Source organism: Corvus kubaryi, unplaced genomic scaffold (genome assembly GCF_017639235.1).
Source record: "Corvus kubaryi isolate FWS band 111438036 unplaced genomic scaffold, C.kubaryi_AGA036_p1.0 70, whole genome shotgun sequence".
Classification (NCBI taxonomy): Eukaryota; Metazoa; Chordata; class Aves; order Passeriformes; family Corvidae; genus Corvus; species Corvus kubaryi.
The window spans coordinates 2408039-2426827 of record NW_024582058.1 but is presented as its reverse complement, the minus strand read 5'-3'; the positions used below and the strand labels follow the sequence as shown (position 1 = coordinate 2426827).

The window sequence follows — 18789 nt, the reverse complement described above, 5'->3', positions numbered from 1 at the left end:
TTGATCCTACATTCTTAGGAGACCCAAAATGCCCACGGCATGGAACTTTGACCGGGTTGCATTCAAAAGGACAATTGCTATTGACCATGAGCAGATCCAGACTCCGTCTGTTGACTTTAATTGGAAGTCCACAAGAAAACAAGAGATCATATTCTGGGTGTATAAAGTCATTTACCTTAAACACAGAGACTATCTCACTGCCAAAGTTGCACAGGTCTAAAGAACAGGCAAAACCCTGTAAATGTATCTGCAGCAAGAGAATTACTTCCACTCATTTCTAGAAATGCCAAAGCTGATGTATAGCTTCAGAGAACTAAAATTAAACAAGCCAACCATAATCTTTTTAAGTCTTCACAAACTTTAATAGGAAATAAGCAACAAAACAGATGAGTAGGAAAGATCCTCTTTTAATCTGCATTTTAATTCTGTATTGGAGCATACAACACATCTTCAGGCTCATTTAAAACTGAGCTGCTTCAGGGGGCATGGAGAGAACACAACACCAGAAATGGGTTTGCCATGTCCTTTCCCAAATCCCCCAGAAGCACCTTCAGTTCCTCCCCCAAAATCCAAGCCACAGGGCTGTTTATAGGACTGATTGGAGCTGACCACGGAACAGCAAAACCAGAGATATTTGCAGTTCCCTGTGGTTTTGTTGGAAGCTGCCCCATTTCCAGAATAAAATCACGAACTTATACCTGTGGACCCCAAACCCTCACATTCCCCTGTTAAAATGTTCAGTCTTGCCTGGTGACCCCAATGACAGCAGCCCTAAATAGGCTGCACGTCAGTCTGCCACTCTAGGGGTGCCTGGATTTTAATTTTCTATCCGTGGCAGCTCAGTTAAAAATGGCTCTCTGAAAGCTAATGTGACTGCCACAAAATACAAATATAACAAGTTGCTAGGCTGTTTTTGAAGTCCTGTGGTTTAAAACTCCTGAAGGAGGTGATGATCCATTTTTGCCTGTGTCTTGCTTATTGTGAAGGCTGTTACTGCTGATGCATTAAGGGTATGATGAACTATTGGGGCAACTGTGCTAGTGAGAATGCTTTACTTCTTATTCATGCCTGTAGCTGGTGCATGAAGAAAAATGTAGAAAAATTTCCCTTTCTGATGCTAGATTGCTCGTATCTTTTATTTTCTCCTGCACTCATTTCACTTCTGCCTATTTTACTTTTTGTCTCTGTGGACAAAGGTTTGTACATCAACTGTCGATGTATGATTACTATTTTCAAGTACCGATATATTATTTGAAAAATCTAATGAACCCTATGATAAAATCATCCCCAAATCACCTTGGGAAAGATCAGTGGCTTTAAATGCCGATTATGCCACATACATATTGAAAAAATATCAACAGAAGCCAAATATTCTGCATGGTAAAATGTTAAATTCCAGCCAAATCCATTTTTCTCTAAGAGGGTGTGTTGCTGTGATGTGATGTACACACTATACTTGGCAGTTCTGTTTTTATGTCTGTCTGCCAGTACGTTCTCTGTGTTTGATGTCAAAACATATGTGTCACTGAAATGAAACAATGTTTTCTACTTATCTGTATTTCTTCTCTTCTTTTTTCTTTTTTCTTTTTTTTTTTTTTTAATTTTCCTTCTTTCTGGAAACTAAGTCAACATCCAAAAACCTGTGTGCAGTGTTGTAGACCTGGCAATTGCAATTCACCCTATTGGAAACTAAACCTCTGACCATCACTGTTGTGGCAGTAAAGTAAAAAATGAACAAAAACCCACCCCCTCCTTTTATTCAGGGTTATGATATATCGGTATACAACCAATGACCCTCTATCTGAAAATTCATTTGCTTGATTCAGCTTTTAGCTTGGAGAGGTAAAGAGTTTTGCATTTGTCCTTGTGCACTCGATGCTTTTTTACTCATCATCTTTTTCGCATAGGCTTAAATCAAGCGATGCTTACAAAAAGGCCTGGGGCAATAATCAGGATGGTGTTGTAGCCAGCCAGCCTGCACGTGTCGTAGATGAACGGGAGCAGATGGCCATCAGTGGTGGCTTTATCCGCAGGTGAGCCTTTTTATCCACTGTTTTCTCTCTGTTCTCCTTGTCACTGGTATATTTAGATTTCTTCCATATGGTCATGAGTTCTGTGGTGCTCATTAACTCCTTCAGAGGTGCCGGGTAATGTGATGGAGCCAGGGTTTTCCACCAAGCGGTACTCAGATTCAGGCTGATGGTGATTAAGACACGTCCTAAAGGTTTGCTGCATCTAGTGACTTCTCCTGGCCCTGAGGGTCACCTGAGCTCTAGTGAAAAGAATGGTTACCTTGCTGGAAATCCTGGAAGTAAGGGTCTTGGCCCTGAGAACCAGAAGATGCTTGAAAACACAACCCCCAACCTTCCTCTTTGAGACTGCCCAGATTTGGGCAATAATAAACTAGAAATAATGTCTGTTTATTTATTTCACAGTAGCACCGTGAGGGTGCAGACAGCCATGGCCAGCCAGAACTGTCCTCTGCACTCCAGCTCCCAGTGTGAACACTTTTCCTGGAGGCCTTATTATGGGTCTCACTAATGACAGTTGTCAAACGCCTTAGAAATGAAGTGTCAGATAAATACTAGCTTATTGCCATTATGTCTCAAGGCATGTAGTGCCCGTTATCCATCCTTGCCAGAAGATGTACCAAAGCATCAAGCAGCCCTTCCCTTCTTTGCAACAACAAAAAAGCCTCAGGCTTCCTGCCAAAGCTTAGAGCCAAGCGCAGAACTTGAAAAATGCTTTAAACTAGAGGTGCATCCCTCCCCTGCTCATGAGTATCTTCAAAACCTCACTGCATGGGGAATGATGCCCCATTCCTCAGCTGCTGGGAAGCCACAGCTATGGAGAAACAGTGGGAATGCCTGGGCTCTCAAATGAAAGCCAGTCTGATGCACACAGCTATATTAATGGCAACCGCACTGCAAACTTCCCACATCACATAGGGATCCAGCACAAAGCACCTACTGATTACAGTGCTTATGGGGCATGTATTTAGATGACAATGCTATCAGCATGGATAACAGCATACCAGTAGGCAAAGCTTTGATCTCTGAAGATTAAGGACACTAGATTAATAAGTAATTATCTTTCCAAAAACTATTATCCACTTATTTTTTTGGCTGCTGTGATAAAGGGAAGTCAGTGTGATAGAAACAACGCTGTCATACAATCTGGAGCATGGGATGGAGTTGCCATTTAAGTTTGATGGGTCTGCCATTCACTTTTTTTTTTATTTCTGGATGGCAGCCCCACCAAAATGAAGGCTGGGGCATGATAATAGAATAGCAATGAAGGAAGTTATGCTACACCATAACTGTTCTGCAAATAACCAGGAGCACCCCTTGGGCACCTACATGAACACAGATTGTGTAAGAGGCTCAAAGTAGGAATTTTCTGAGTGGGATCCATAGAGTTTGCTTTTCCCAGCATCAGTCACCACCTGCCTCTTCAGTCATTGGAGAGTTGATCTGGGCCTTGGCTCAAGCACAAGCTTTTTCTTCCAAAGAGCAAGCAACTGCAAAAGATGGTGCTAAGAATGAGAGATGAATGATCTTTACTGAAGCCAGTAAATCTGAGAGAAGCTGGTTCTGTCTTTCACCAGAAATACAGTTAATTAAATAGGATGTTAGGTCAGGATTTTCACAGCTGAAGCACCTCTTCCCCGATATCTCTGTGAGCCCCAAGCATACAAGGACTGCACAGTATTCATTAACTATCTGCAGTTCAAGGAGGGGAGCTACTATAGCTGTAATTCCACCACCTTCCAGCACTTCCCATGAATACTAACCACACACAGATCCAAATGGAGCACCCTTTCATTCTTTCTTTGGGAAGGATGATCACTGCAGAGAGGTGCAGGATGTGGTACATACTGCCAGCTCAGACAGCAACACTCAGTAACAGCAGACATGAGCAGTACAAACAGAGCACTGATAACCCAGATAACTGAGCCCAAAATGCAAAAAATAAGCACGTAACATTTTTCAGGTTATCAACTCATTAATCCCTTTTCTTCAAAGCTGAGCACAGCAACCTGCTCCTCAGGTGACAAGTGACAGAGGATGCAGTGGAGGTTTCGGGTGAATCACGGTTTCAGGGGGAAATCTCCTGTCTCTGCTTTAAAGAATTGGTGTTTTGCTCCCAGGGTAACAAATGATGCCCGGGAAAATGAAATGGATGAGAACCTCGAGCAGGTCAGCGGCATCATTGGCAACTTACGTCACATGGCCTTGGACATGGGCAACGAGATCGACACACAGAACCGCCAGATTGACAGGATCATGGAGAAGGTAAGAGCTGCCATTTCGAAGAAGACCCCGAAAGGGGCTGTGTTTTCCTTTCTGCTTGGAGAGGACAAGGGACAGAAATAGCTCCTCTCTCCTCCCTCCGAATCCTTGGGCCAAAGCAGAGCTCACTGCTGTGAATCTGCAGTAGCCTCCAGTGCAGGTGGGGTTGAACCCAAGCTGTTGAGTTTGCCACACAACTGCAAGGGGACCCCTTGGCTGACATCAAGGCTCCTTCTGCAATTGCTCTGAAAAAGGACAAGTGTCCTGAGCTATGCGGAACTGTGGGGCATGGATCTGACTGCCCTGGAACTTCCTGGAAAGTTTTAAACCCTCCTGGGCTTTTCCTTCCTCTGAAACTTCATGAGCAGCTCAGGATTAGATCACCTGCTTGGAGGACCAGTCCCCAAAAGAGGATGGGGATTTATTAAGCAAAACTTTGCCATATGGTAACAGTGCAGCCAGTTTTGTTGTGCTGCTTAAAACAACATTAGGACAGAGATCTACCTGTTCTCTTGGGGGAGGGTGTGTGTTTATGTATATATATATATATATATATATAGTTATTTATGCATAATTGGGCCCTGCATGGCCCCAGCGGAATAAAAAAGCTCAGCATTAGTTCTGCAAAATCACCACCTAAAACGGCATTCCTGTGCCAGACCTGCACTGCAGATTTCTGAAGCAGAGAGCAGCCCCCTCCAAGCCCAGCTCGGAGCTCACTGCCATCCTTAGATCCCAAGATCTGCAAGCCATCTGCATTGGTACTGGCAGAGCTCCAGGCACAGGCAGAGCCAGGCTGAAGTGACATAAGAGGCTAGATCTTCATCTGGTGTAAAATCAACACAACTCTGCACTTCCGCTGAGATTTACACAACCTGAGGGTGTAACCCAAGGACTTGACATGGTGTTTAGAGTTAATTCTGACCTCAAGTGGTAGAGCTGGTGCTCTTGAGCCTTCTTACACATGCAAGCCTCTGCACACAAGCAGGATGTCCGTCCCTGTTTTTCACGTCAGTTAACTATATCAGAGCCTAGTAAAAAGAGTTAAGGAAAATACTGCACTGAGGGATTCACTCCAAGAGCTTTCCTTATTGGAGGTGGATTCCAGAGAGAACTGGGTGAAGTACACATTGTCTGAAAGGTGGGAAGATCATCCCTGACAGAGAGGCCATCACCTGGCACTGCAGAGCACGTGGCTTTGCATTGGTCAAAAGTCTTGTTTTATAAAGCTGCATGTGTTTGACTGTATTGGAAAATGCACAGTATTACTGGGATGCCATTCTGCACCGTTTCATATTTCTGGGAAAACTAGGAGCATCAGGGGAAGGATTTACTGCTGCTATCCATATGAAAAGAACTAGAAAGCAGCACATCTCTCTATACTGCGAGAAGGGACTGGGAGTTTATACAGCCTACACCATAAGTACCTTTAAACAAGAAGCCTATTATATACATTATTTTCCCAAAGCGATGAGGATGTGCACTATTGTGTTCCCACCTCCCCTGTTCATGTCACAGTGGCAGGAGATGTGCCCTGTGGACGGAAATCAGTGGCATCCTACCTGTGCCTGCAGGATCCTATCCCAAAATACAGCAAGCCCAACAAGTCACTGTTCTCCTACCAGCTCAGGCTTGCAAACATCTGGATTTTGAAAACATTGACCAGGCCCTCTGTGCACATAAAGCACATGGGCCAAACCTCTAGGCAGTGCATGCTGAGAGCAGTGAGCTAAGGGACCAGCCTTCCAAGTCTACATGGTCTTCTTACAGACCTTGGCATTTTGTACAGCAATGGCAAAATAACATTGGCAGTGAATGGGATTCATAAAATCACCCAGGGCCCTTGGCTAAGGAACAGTGACACATTTGTGAAAGATGGATTTGCATTGTACACAGAGGAGTTGTCATGAGAGCAGCACAAAAATAAGACAGTCTTCAGTCTTAGTGAAAAATAAGCCAAATTTCCCAGAGTAAAGACACACAGTAATGAGGTACTAGAAAAAGAACACAATGTATTAATAAAACCCTCTATAAAAGTCAGAAATGATGGTTAGCTGGATAATAGGGAAACCACAACTGCACGCACATCCAGTCTGCAATGAAATATGCCAACAGACCCTCATTCCCCTGACAGCATTGCCAGGCCTGTTCTCCTGACCAGCTGGGGCACTGTGCTTTGGGTCAGTTATGATCATTAGAAAGACTCTTGGCTGGCACAGTTTGTGAAAGCTGGGGTACATCACAAAGCTAACCCAAAGTACCCCAGAGTGCATCACAAATGCTCCTAAAGGATTTACCTTAAACTAGATGCATGCACCCAAACCAGAGCAATCTCATAGTGCAGTGATGTAATCTGACCTATGCACAGTAATCAGGACAGCAATGAATAAAAGGCTTTATTTATCCTTTCCTCAGATCAGAGAGAAAGGGACAAAAACCAAAATGAGGATAGGATGAGTAGGTCAAATGGCACAGAGATCATCACCAGAAGAGCCTGGCCCTAAAATCTATCATAAATGAGAGGCTGGGAGGAAAGTAGGAACAGCTCAAAGCACTCTGTCTTAAGTGGGAAGGTCCACAAGACTCTCGCTGCCTTCAATGCAATGTCATTCACCAGATACTAAGGTCTAAACATCATTAGGAACATGATATTTTGTCACTGTTCAGTGAATATTCATGCATTTCATGACAAAGGTAACTGCTTCCAAACCCATTAACTTTTCAGGTAACCTTTTGGCAAAAGCACACAAAATTGTGGTAGACAAGGTCAAACTCATGGCTAAAATAAGGGACTGTGGCTTGCAATGAGTAGTTTTGTTGATTTACCTTTGTTGAGGAGCTGGCACATGCTGCTGCACTAAAAATGCACATCTATATAGCATTTTCCAAAACAATTATGGAGAAAAGCCCATGATATTTCAGAATGATTTATTGCACATCAGTATAAACATTTTTAAAGGATTTTTAAATGCATGTGGGAAAGTTGCTTCACCATTCTGTCTTTGCAAATTGGAGATTTAAAATAAATCTGTACAATTTGGATACACCGCAGAGATGTGGGAACAATCATCAAAGCTAACGAAATGGAGCCATCAAACCACAGAAAGAGTTTGCTATTGGGGCCCATGCTTTTAAAGCAGCAACACAATTCTCACCTTTCCCACAGGTCTGATTTTAAAAATTGAAACCATTTTCTATCTAGTGCCTCTGCTAGAATAAGTCGGCATGGCAACGTGGGGTTGAGTGGAGCTTTGCCAGTTTTTGTCAGCTAAAACAGTGTCTTCAGTCTCCAAAACTAACCTCAGCAGAGCTACAGAAAGTCATGGTCGAAGCATCTTCCCACTCAGAGAGAACTCCCAAACCTCCCAAGTGGTGCCATTTTATTAATGGCATTTAATAATCACGACAGGTGTTACCCCAGGGAAAACAGTGCAGTTAATGGCTCAGTCTGTGCAGGACTAAATTCCAGTCTGATTGCTTCAAATCACAGTAGAATCCCGGCCTTTCCTTAACTCCTGTTTATGCTGCTGCCCAAGGAAAGAGGCTACTCTGTCTTGCAACTACATTGGTGAACTGTGGAGTACTGGCATCATTCCCACATATTCCTTTCCTTTCACATGTAGACCAAAGATATTCAGGCTGATCTTTTCAAAGAAATTTATCTTTGCCAGCATTTCCTACATCAGATGATCCAGCTTCTCTGCTCCAGCAAATCTCTACACTGACCAAAATTTTAGTTTTGACTGGTGCCTGATGATCTAAATTAGACCAGAGTCCAGGTCCACTGAATCTTAGAGGGCTCTGAAGCTTTTCCCCAGCAAAATGCAGATGCACACCACCAGTTCTCATGCTGTCATCCATTACCATCAGTACCACCACTGCTATTATCAGCACCAGCTACAGATCTGGCACAGCATTTACAGGAGTTCAGCAGAGCTGATCACAAACAGAAAAGCTCTGCTCAAAGGCTACATGAAGTGTCACGAAACCAGTAAATCTCCTTTTGAGTCCCTAATGCCACTATAAAAAGCAGCTCTCCAGTATTTTCAAGCTTCATTTTTCCGTAACCTAGCCAAAATTATGGAGGTACCCACAAAGAATTGTCTTTCTTCCCTGTACTCCTTTTCTCTCTCATACTCTCTTTCTTCCCTGTACTCATCTTTCTTTCCTTTGTGTTTCCCCAGGCTGATTCCAACAAAACCAGGATTGATGAAGCCAACCAGCGTGCAACAAAGATGCTGGGCAGCGGTTAAATGCAGAGAAGTGCATTTCCTTTTAATGCTGTCCAGCAGGGCAGCACCTTCATGCTTTTATCATGGTATTTATCTACTAGGTTTGCACACATGCACATATCAGCCCCATTGTAAATGTTGTCCTGTGTAGTTTGTCAGCTTTCCAAAAATGATACTTGTAATTATTTTTTTCTAGATATCTTTCTTTCCAAAGGTTGTACATAGTGCTGATTTGATGGCTATAGCTCACTATGATGTTTTTTGGGGTTTTTCCTTTCCTTTCCTTGTTTCCATTTTGGATTCCTTTCCTTTTTTTCCCCTCTCCTCATTTTTTTGTTTTTTTAATGATGTTTGCTGAATGACAACACTGTTGGAATGCTAAACGTGCTGTTAACCTTTAAATATACAGTATTGTTCTTGTAAAACTGTGACATTCCACAGAGCTACTGCCATGCTCCTGTCTTTGGGTATCATGATGTTTAAGCACTTAAACCTGCTGTCTTCAGTTCTTCATTGCCATTATCTGTTGTTATGATTTCATGATTAGACAATGTGGAATTATATTACTATAACAAGCATTGCACTAAAAAGTGATGTGATTTATGCATTTATGCATGAGGAATAAATAGACTTTTAGACTCCTACTTAAACAAGAATTTTCCCATGGCAGTAGCACACCAACGATGACAACAAAAGCATGCTCAGTATTCGGACTCTTTTGGGACTATGTTATACCAGCAAGTTTGCAGTTGTGCCACTTTTTTCTTGTTGATATATATATAGTTATTAATCATGATCTTTTTTTTAATTATGAAATAAAGAGGGATTTGGCACTCACCATTTAGCCATTGCCAGCAAAATAAAAGCTTGGCTGAAAATATGTCAAAGACAAAAAGAAATAAGTGTAATATATTGGGTTTGTCTGCTGCTTTTGAAGACTATCTTTTGGAGGAAACAACTACCATATGAACTGGTGCAAAGAAATGTAATTTTTATAAGGCTCTCTCTTACTAGTCGCTATCCCCATGTGGTTTGTTATCGGTACAGTTCTCTGTTGCTTACCTAGAGCTATGCACACCAAATCGCTGAGATGTTTAGTAGCTGACAATTAAAAAATAATTAAAAAACCTAAACGAATGAACTCTAGATAAACTGTGAGATAAATATCATTTACAGCATGTAATATGAAAATTCCTTATGTCTCCTGTCAGTTTGTGAAGTGATTGACATTTTGTAGCTAGTTTAAAGATTATTAAAAATTATAGATCTCAGAATCCATGCTTGCTTTATCCATTTGTTGCCCTACATGTCAGTGACAACTACTTATTTGCCACTTACCTGGGACAAGAAGTGCAAAGTCTAAAGACTCTTTACAAACTACTTTTGTATTGTATTTAGTGGGAAACTAAAGATTTTGGTTTGCAATACTGTAGAAAAGTAACTACACTAAAAATAGCACTTGGTACATTCCAAGTGACTATTATTTTCAATAACCTGGCTTGAATTGCCAAACACTGAATCAAAATATTTTTCTCTTGTTCAAGGGAAAGAAAAATTGAAATAAACATTATGGTACAGAAGGGTACAGTTCCTTAGTAGATAAAATCCATTCCTGTAGTGGATTTAGTCATGTGCTAATACATCTCTTTTTAAGAAGGCTTTGACCTACAGAATTTGGATAGTCTGCTAACAATGATTTTCTCAAATGACTAACAACAGCTAGGGTTTGCTGCCAATGAAAAGTGTTATCATGTTTTCCCAGGGTTTTTTCCCCTATATGGACAAATTAGAATTAATTCTGCATGAGTGACAGTTCACTCATGTGTCTCACATGGCCGTAAGTCAAAATACACAAAGAACATATATGCTTGCATAATTAAAATTGCATGATAATGCAGACAAGCTACATTTTCTTTAGCAGCTTTTTATTTTTGGCATCTATTAAAAATTCATTTATGCAAATATTTCCCCCCACTACTTCAAACCAAAGAATAAACTTCAAGCAAACACTTTTAATCTGCTGACCATTTCCAATCGTGTCTGTTCGGGCATTCCAGTATTTGTGACAGCACAATCATTCTGCAATGTCAAAGCCTACTGGGGGAGGGCAATAATCATATTGGAAAACGCATCATGATGGGAACATACAAATGCAAGGATATTTGCAAAGGGGAGAAATATATAAGAAAGGAATGAAGATATTAATGGAGGTCTTATTTTTTGTATTTGACAACAATGCACTCTATCTGAAGAAACTCATACTTCCAAAAGCCATTAAAGCTGATCAAAAATATAACTGTTGCTGTGAAGGAACATGTTTTGACATCTGTTTTTGTCTTGAACAAAGATCAAAACCCAAACTATTGGAACGTTTTGCCAAGTGGGAAGCTTAAAGGACAGAAATTTTGAAATGTTTTATTGCAGCTGTCTTTGTGTCCTCCTCCACTGCATGCAGGGTCTTCAATGAGCTGGCTGAAAATTACTTCAGTAAATATGTTTAATATATTGCATTTCTCTGATATTTTTGAAATTGACTTTTCTAGGATTAATTATTCTTGAAATAATGCAAGGAAAGCCTCAATCTCCTGCAGTTTGTCATTACAACAATCTGCTTTTGTTTGTTGAGTTGTGTGCACCCCAAATCCCTGAGGTAGCAGCTGACTCAAAAGGGGGAAACCCCAGATGCTTTAACCAGAACACTGCCTCAAATGCAGCATTTCCCTTTTTGCCCCCTTTCTCCCTCTGGTTGGCTCCTGGGTCCCTGATACACTGCAGCCTCTCTCTGAGGCTGCACAAGCACAGTGCAGAGTTACCTGCTTGAGGGCAAGGCTCACTAGAGGGAATGGGACACACCAAGCAGCTGGAATTAAAACTCCCGTGAGATAAAGAGGCCATATTGGAAGACACAAAGTTCAATAAAATATCACTTATTTCTAGACTTTTAATGCAATTTCACCAACGGTTTGTAGGATGGCAAATCCTCATGTTGGTATTGGTTTGAGGTGGTTACACAGAAAAGGTTTTTTAATATTCACAAAGGGCATAGCTGAATAAACCACTCAGCTGGAAACGTTGAACAAAAAGGACAATGTCTGTTGAGCTCTAAAAATCCACAATTAATAACTTCTTTCATTTCATGCATTCTCCTCCTTTCCTAGCCTAGGTGAGAAATGGCAATATAAAAGTAACCCCAAGGAAGGATATTTGAATGTTATTCCTCAACAGAACAAAATTCATAACTAGTGTAATACTCATGAAAAAAGAGAAAAATTACCTTCATCAAATATCTGACCTGATTTCAGCGGGGAGAAACTAAGAAAGAATATTGAAAAAGGTAAGTAAAAATCAAAGCAGGTTACCTCTAAGAAACCTTAACACTTTTAGGATGTTAATGGTTCCCAACCTTAGGACAAACACAGAACTTTTGAACTCAAAGAGAGTGTGTTACAGCTTTCTGGATTGACACAAATGCAAGAAAAGAAACTGGATAACACTCAGCATGTTGTGGTTTGACAGAGCATGTGTTATGAAAAGTGAATGGATTTGATGCAAAGTTAAAGTGATATATAACCGATTATTATTACTGAAGATTTGGTGATATTACTGCATATAACAGAAAATTATAACTAAAAAAAAATCCATGAAGCTTGATTTTAATTTGTTTTTAGGAAAAGTAAATTTTATTAGCTTACATGCACTAAATGCACCCTTCATTTCTGAAGAAAACTAAATATGCCAGAGTCTGCACAGCAAACTGTAAAGCGCCCCCTGAGAGAGATGCCTGTGCCATGTGACACACTTATTATAGATATACTTTATATCTAGAAATACAGATGATAATTATTCTCCAAAATATTCTGTGTGCCACACTAACTGCTAACCTCCACAGGCTTTGGATCTGGACCTGAACATGCAGAGATCACCAAAGACTTATATTTAAGGCATCTGGAAGCAGATGAACCAATCCACAGACATTTTATTTTCCTCCTCCTCCTTTGTGTGCATGTGCACATATAACTCTTTTATTTTAAAGGCATTGAAAAGGGAAGAGATAAGTACTTGATAATATGGAAAATTATGTGTGTTAGAGACAGCTTAAGTATGTGCACGGCTGCTGTGTGTGCCTGTGGGCGTAGGTGTGTAGGATGTGACTGCTGTCTGCTGAGCCATTTAGTTGCCTTTCTAGAAAGAGGACAGTTTGTTTGGAAGTTAGTGGAACACAGAGTATTTTTAAACCTGCAAACAGCTACACAAAATGCAGGCAGAGGAGAGAAACCCTGCTGAGAAATTAGGGCGTTGGGCTGGTTGGATGGGGTTGGGGGGGGCAGGTTCCAGATGATTTACTCTGCCAGTGTTGGATCCCTCTGAAACAGTATTAAGAGGGATTATGTTTGTGTTGTAAAAGTACCAAACAGTTTTGAATGTTATTTTGTAAATAAAAAATACCCTCTCCCCCTTCAAAAAACGGAAACATAAAAAAAAAAAAAAAAAAAAAAAAAAAAAAAATCAAACCCAACCAAACCCTACAAGATGGTGATGAGGGAAATCAAAATAAACCATTATGTGGGACCATGCTGATTCCCACACAATTGGGATCTATTCCAAGATCACTGCTGCCCATGCAAATTCTGCACATAATGGGTAACCAATTTGGTCAAGCAGTGGGTAGCAGATGGAGGGGGGCTCATTTGCCTGGTGGGCTTCCCAGCTCCTTGCTGAATGGGAAAAGTGGTGGCTGGGGGATCAAGCCATCCTTGCCTTGCCAAAACACAGTGCTGTGGGCAGTCGTTCATGGCTGAGTTCCAGCCTTGCACTGCCTTTGCTCCACACCTTCCAGACCACAGCTCCCTCCACGCTGCTTCTGCTCCAGTGCACCCCACACCTCTGTCCATCTTCCCTGGCTTCTCTTGGCTGTCCCCACTCCCTCCTTCACTCCCAGCACCCACTCAGCTGCTTGTTCCCTTACTGTTCTTCTGGTGCTGAATTCACCTGCCTCCACTGCTGTCCCTCATTCTGCTCACTTCTCGTCCCTCCCCCTGCATGTTTTTTACCCTTGGGCTTTCAGTCAGGCTCTCTCCTTCATGACTTCATCAGGAGAAGCTCCAAAGAAACAAACAGCCTCTGGCTTTTCACTCCACAGCCAAACACCATGCCAGTGTCATGCTGGAGGACACCTGCAAGGAAGTCTTGGCTCAGCCCCAACAGTCCAAGAAGCCAGAAAATGCATTCTGCCAGAGGAGTATTTTAGACAATCTATCCAAAAAAGTCTAAAAGGTTTCCACAGGCTGATGCAAACAGAGATGTTTGGATAGCTGAGCACAGACAGGCAAGCACTGGGAAGGTATTTCATAGAAGGGCAAGAAATGAGAGCCCCTTCAGCTGCTAAATTTCATGTCTCTGTTCCACAGCACAAGTAGTGTTTCTCCATGAGACAGCTGGAGAATCTTTCCTAACAGAGGCAAAACAACTCACTTGCCCTTCTTCCACAAATTTCATTCATTAAAACTACCAAGACCTCAGTTTTTGGTTGGTTTGTTTGCTCTCCTTAGGGTTTTGTGTTTTTTTTTGGTTGGTTGGTTTTGGTTTTTTTTGCCTTTTTTAAAATTCTATTTTACTGAAGCTTTTAAAACCTGTGCTTTTAAAAAGCAGGTAGAGGAAGTAGATTTCCCTCACTCCCACCTAGGATAACTATCCAGTGCTGGGTTTATTTAATCTAAATGCAGAACACCTCAAGTTGGCATAAAAAAAATACTGTATCAGAAATTATTTAGTAAACTTTGCTATAGGCAGTCCTAAGTTAATTTGCTAAATGCTACCTTAAATACAGTAAGTTCTACTTACAACACAGTAGGTTTTCTATCCAAATTCTGATCAGAAGTTCATTAGAAGGAACAAAACAGTTCATTTCCACTTTCATGGGGGGTTGATGAGACTTCCGAAGCGGCACAAATGCACAAATCCCACTGCACTAAGGGGATCTTTAGGTATCAAAACCAACAGGACACAAACTTGAGCAAAATGTTTTTAAGAAACCTTACCTATTTTAACTTCTCTGTACAGGATTCCTGGACCTTACCACATCAACAATAGTAAATCCAGCTGATGACAGGATCCCAAAAGCCTGGGTTGCTTTAGAGTCAGTTTATAATCTCCATAAAAACACATGCTGAAAAGTTAATTTTGAAGAAACAGTAGCTATCATTCTGACATTTAGCCTTAAGCCTTTATCTTAAGCCGCATCTTCAGTGCCTACTGCACTTTTCTGTTTCTTGGATTAAATTAGAGTATGAGGAGAAATTAACCAGAAACATAACATTTAATGAACTGCTGCTTTTTTCAGGCAACCCTTACAGCCTTACCCTCAGAAGTCAACCTGTATTAATTGACTTTCTGGGCCTTGAGGTTAAAAAGAAAGTCTATTTGCCCTCCAACTAATGTATAATTAAGTTTTAAACCCCTAAACACCCACCAGAAGCACTGGTAAGTCAGACAGCTGGAGAAGAGGAAAGGGCTGGGGCTGGAGGAGGGTGCAGAGGAGAAGAAATCCAAGCTGAAAATGGATACAGTAAAACACATGCTGCAAAGCAGAGTGGCTGCGGTGGCTGCGAGGATGCAGAGAGAACCCAAGGCACAGCCCTGGGACATTGCTCTGCTTGCAGTGACCTCATTTAAAGGCACAGAGAGAGAACAGACAGCAAGGACTGGATAGCAGAGACCACTGTAAACACAGAACCATAGAATGGTTTGGGTTGGAAGGGACCTTAAATATCGTCGAGTTCCAATCCCCCTGCCATGGGCAGGGACACCACCAACTAGAAGGTCATGTCTAATTACTTTAGTGAGCAAAGACTTGAGTAAGATCAGGGCCTCAGCTGATACTCAGTTGGAGACCTATAGATTGCAGATTACTGTATTATGACATAACTCTCTAATTACTTCTGATTATGCTCAATGGTAAAAATAAAGCAAGAAAAGCAATCTGGGGGAGGGGAGAAAACTCAACCAAAGTATCTTGATAACATATTCAAAATATTTGCTTCTGACTCCCTTTAAAATATGCGTGTTTAAAGTGAAGCAGGGGAACTAAAAAGTCTTAATTCAACTTCAGTCAGTAGCAGTTTATTGCAGGGAAGGGCCTGACTTGTTAAGCATGAGGTGCCAGCCAGATGTTCTCCCTGCCCATCAAATGCTCTGTGCAGCAGCGCCTGTGTCACAGCAGCACCTCCAGGCTCCTCCTGAGGTCAGCATCCTGCTGGTCCAGGCACGTACAACCCATCACTGCCCCACGAGCTTCAGCCTGAGCAGGCAACAGGCAAAGATGCAGTTGGGGAAAAGGAACTGTGTGTAGGCACGTCTGCTCACAAGTCAATATCCTTACATCAGGGGGAGAAACTGAAGTGGCACAGGAATATCTTCTTTCATCCGTCTCTTAACGATAAAGGTTCATCTTAGTTGAGTCTGGCTGGTAAATGTGTTGACAGGGCAGAAGCCTGAGTGAACGCAGTTCTTTTTTCATGGCTGTCTCGAGACTCTGCAGTAATACGAGTCATCCTACGCCAAACAAAATCCACCTGCTATTTATGGTCAAACACACACACACACACACAATGTTTCCGCAGAGTTTTAAAGTGAGAATGGCTGCTGAGAATGGAGCTCATTGTTAAAGGAGTGACATACATAAAAATACATCATTGCTGCATACCGGCTTTGATTTTCATCCCTTGTTTAACTGTCCGAAACAACTAAGCATGTTATTAGTCATTTGGAGTTCAAGTTGGATAAAATACTAAGGAAAACCTGAGAAATGATGAGTGGGATTTCAGCCACTGTAAAATATTTGAGGTGTACTCTGTCTCTTGCTGGTCCCTGTAGAGCACAGCTTGGAAATGTTCAGTTCTATAGGTCTTGCCTAAGATAAGCTCCTGAAGCTGTGAATACCATGAGGTGTAGGAATTACCTGAATACAATTGCAAAGTTATTTCCACAAGACCTTTGAAATACAGAAAAGCTTTTTAATGTACAGAAGATGTAAGATGAGGGTGATGGTATTCGAGATTTTATGGGTTTTGTGAAATTGTGACAGAACGTTAAGAAGACTATTTGTTCTCCTTTATTTCACAAGTCTTCTCACAGGGACTGCTGGGCAAGTATTTAAAACTGATATAGCACAGCCAACTAGGTAGTTTCAATATTAAATTTGAAATTCCAATATTAAAGCAGAAATTGGATTACTCAATCCACTAATTAGGACACACGACTTCAGCCAATGCAGTGTACAGGTAACAGCAAAATTAATCTGAAAAGAAAAGAGGGTGCAGGTCCACACCAGCATCTTTTAAAAAAATATATTCTGAATAACTGTCAGTGTCCTGGGAAAACTCTCTAGGATTAGGAATCTACTTAATGTGTTGTATAACACTGTGATACAATCAGCTTTTTATGAAGTTGTGACTCCCAAAGCACACAAAGTCAACGCATCACGCAGGTTACAAGAATTAGATATGATGGAAATTTACAAGTGGTTGAGGGATACACACGGAGAGTGACTTGCTGCCAGTGAGTTACACAAACATGGGGAATGGTAATGACTGAGGCAAGGCAAAAAAACCAAAAGGCAGAAGGCCAGGTGAGGAAGGGATAGCTCTAAACAAGCCCTGTCCATCTTTTCACTAAGATGTGGCTGGCAGAACTTCAGCCTGAACTGAACACTGAAGTGACAATACAAAAACTCCAAATCTCTTGGGTCTGGTATAGTCTTTGAGCTTGGCCCATCTCTTACAGAAAATCCTTGATATCCTTGTAGATACTTCTATCCCCTCACCAGGGGTGGTACTTTATAGAAAGTCTCTTTCTACTTACTTGAATGACCAGCCACATTAAATCTATTTTTACACTAAAGAAATTAATTCCTTTCAGCTATTTGTCTTCTTGAAAGAAGTATTTCCCCATGAAGAATTTTCATTGTTCTATTAAAACAAACAAAACCCAAACTGAACAGTTTATTTAGACAAGCCTGAAACAAAGTCTAGTAATTTCAAAACTTAAAAGTACCCCCCCTGGTTCTTGTTCTTTTGTCTGAGCTGAATTTCAATGCTGACAGGGGATTTAATGCCATGTTGGTGTAGTCATAAATAATAGGAAGTTCTGTGGGATAAAAAAAGGCTTATCCTCAGGGAGAGAAGAGGGGAAACAGAGTGTGGGAATGCAGTGGTGATGATGGAATGGGGAATGAGGAATAAAAGCAAGCAAGCAACCAAACAAAACCCTTCTAAAACCAGGAGTCCAACACAGCCCCAACCCAGTGTGTGTGCCAAAAAGACCTAGACAGCAACTCCTATGCAACAAAACCCCAGCATTTCTGGATCAAATACTGTTGTGGGATTTTTTTCCCCCTGTAAATTTTATCTCCTGTAAATTTTATTTTCTAAGTGAATTAAACTTTTCTTTCAACTTCAAATTTTGGGATTTTGGGCAGGAAAAAATATTTTATTTTTCACAGCGTCCCTCAATTTTTAGTTATCTCTGTCTCTTTAGAGACAGAGCCAACACCTGCAAAGGCACATACTGCAGAGTAACTTTAGCAAAGAGGTTGTTTTGCAGCTCAGAGTAAAGAAAATATGCTGTCAAGACAAACTACAGCTGTTTAAATCACCCCTCTGTGAAGCAATGGTTTCCCACAGGGAGAAGTCCCAAAAGTGTGTTTGTGCATCTGCAAATGCCTTTGCTGCTCCTCTGCCCAGCACAGCGTGGAGAAAGCCGAGAAGATGAAGTCATGCTTCCACAGCTTGTGGCTTGGGTTGTTGTTGTTGCTGCTCTTTGAACAAATACTTCAGAAAGGGAAAAAATATTCCTCCCCATCTCAAGCATCCCCAATAAAATCAGTGTATTTTAAGTGGCAGCAGACTGTCTGGCTGTCAATGTGTTTCTGATGTTGACCCCCACATGCTGCAGCATATCACAACCATGTGGATGTAAGGATAATTAACAGCAACACTGAGAAAATATTTAGGGATATTGCATCTAGTTCTGCTCCAAGGGACTTTGGTGCTTCGACAAGGAATACCTTCTGGAGATCCATATGGCTCTGAGCCAAATCCTATTCAAAAATGCCCTAAATTGACCTGGAGCTGCTCCTACAGCAGACAGAGTAGGGCCGGGATAGCTTCTGCACATCCTTATCCACGGCACAGCTTTATGCCAGGCTGTGCTCTCTTGACTCTGGGGACATAAGATCACTGAATGGTTTGGGTTGGAAGACGCCTTAA

General features: G+C 41.4%; 1 protein-coding gene across 2 annotated transcripts in view; it reads left to right on the top strand.

Moving 5' to 3' along the window:
* SNAP25 (synaptosome associated protein 25) overlaps positions 1–9798 on the top strand; it is a 61994-nt gene extending 52196 nt beyond the window's left edge. For both annotated transcript variants that reach the window (XM_042049236.1, XM_042049237.1), the window contains exons 6-8: positions 1908–2033; positions 4151–4295; positions 8477–9798. In XM_042049236.1, coding sequence (XP_041905170.1) covers positions 1908–2033; positions 4151–4295; positions 8477–8545 — 340 coding nt within the window. In that variant the 3' untranslated portion in view covers positions 8546–9798. The remainder of the gene's footprint in view (positions 1–1907; positions 2034–4150; positions 4296–8476) is intronic.
* Positions 9799–18789: the final 8991 nt, after the last annotated feature.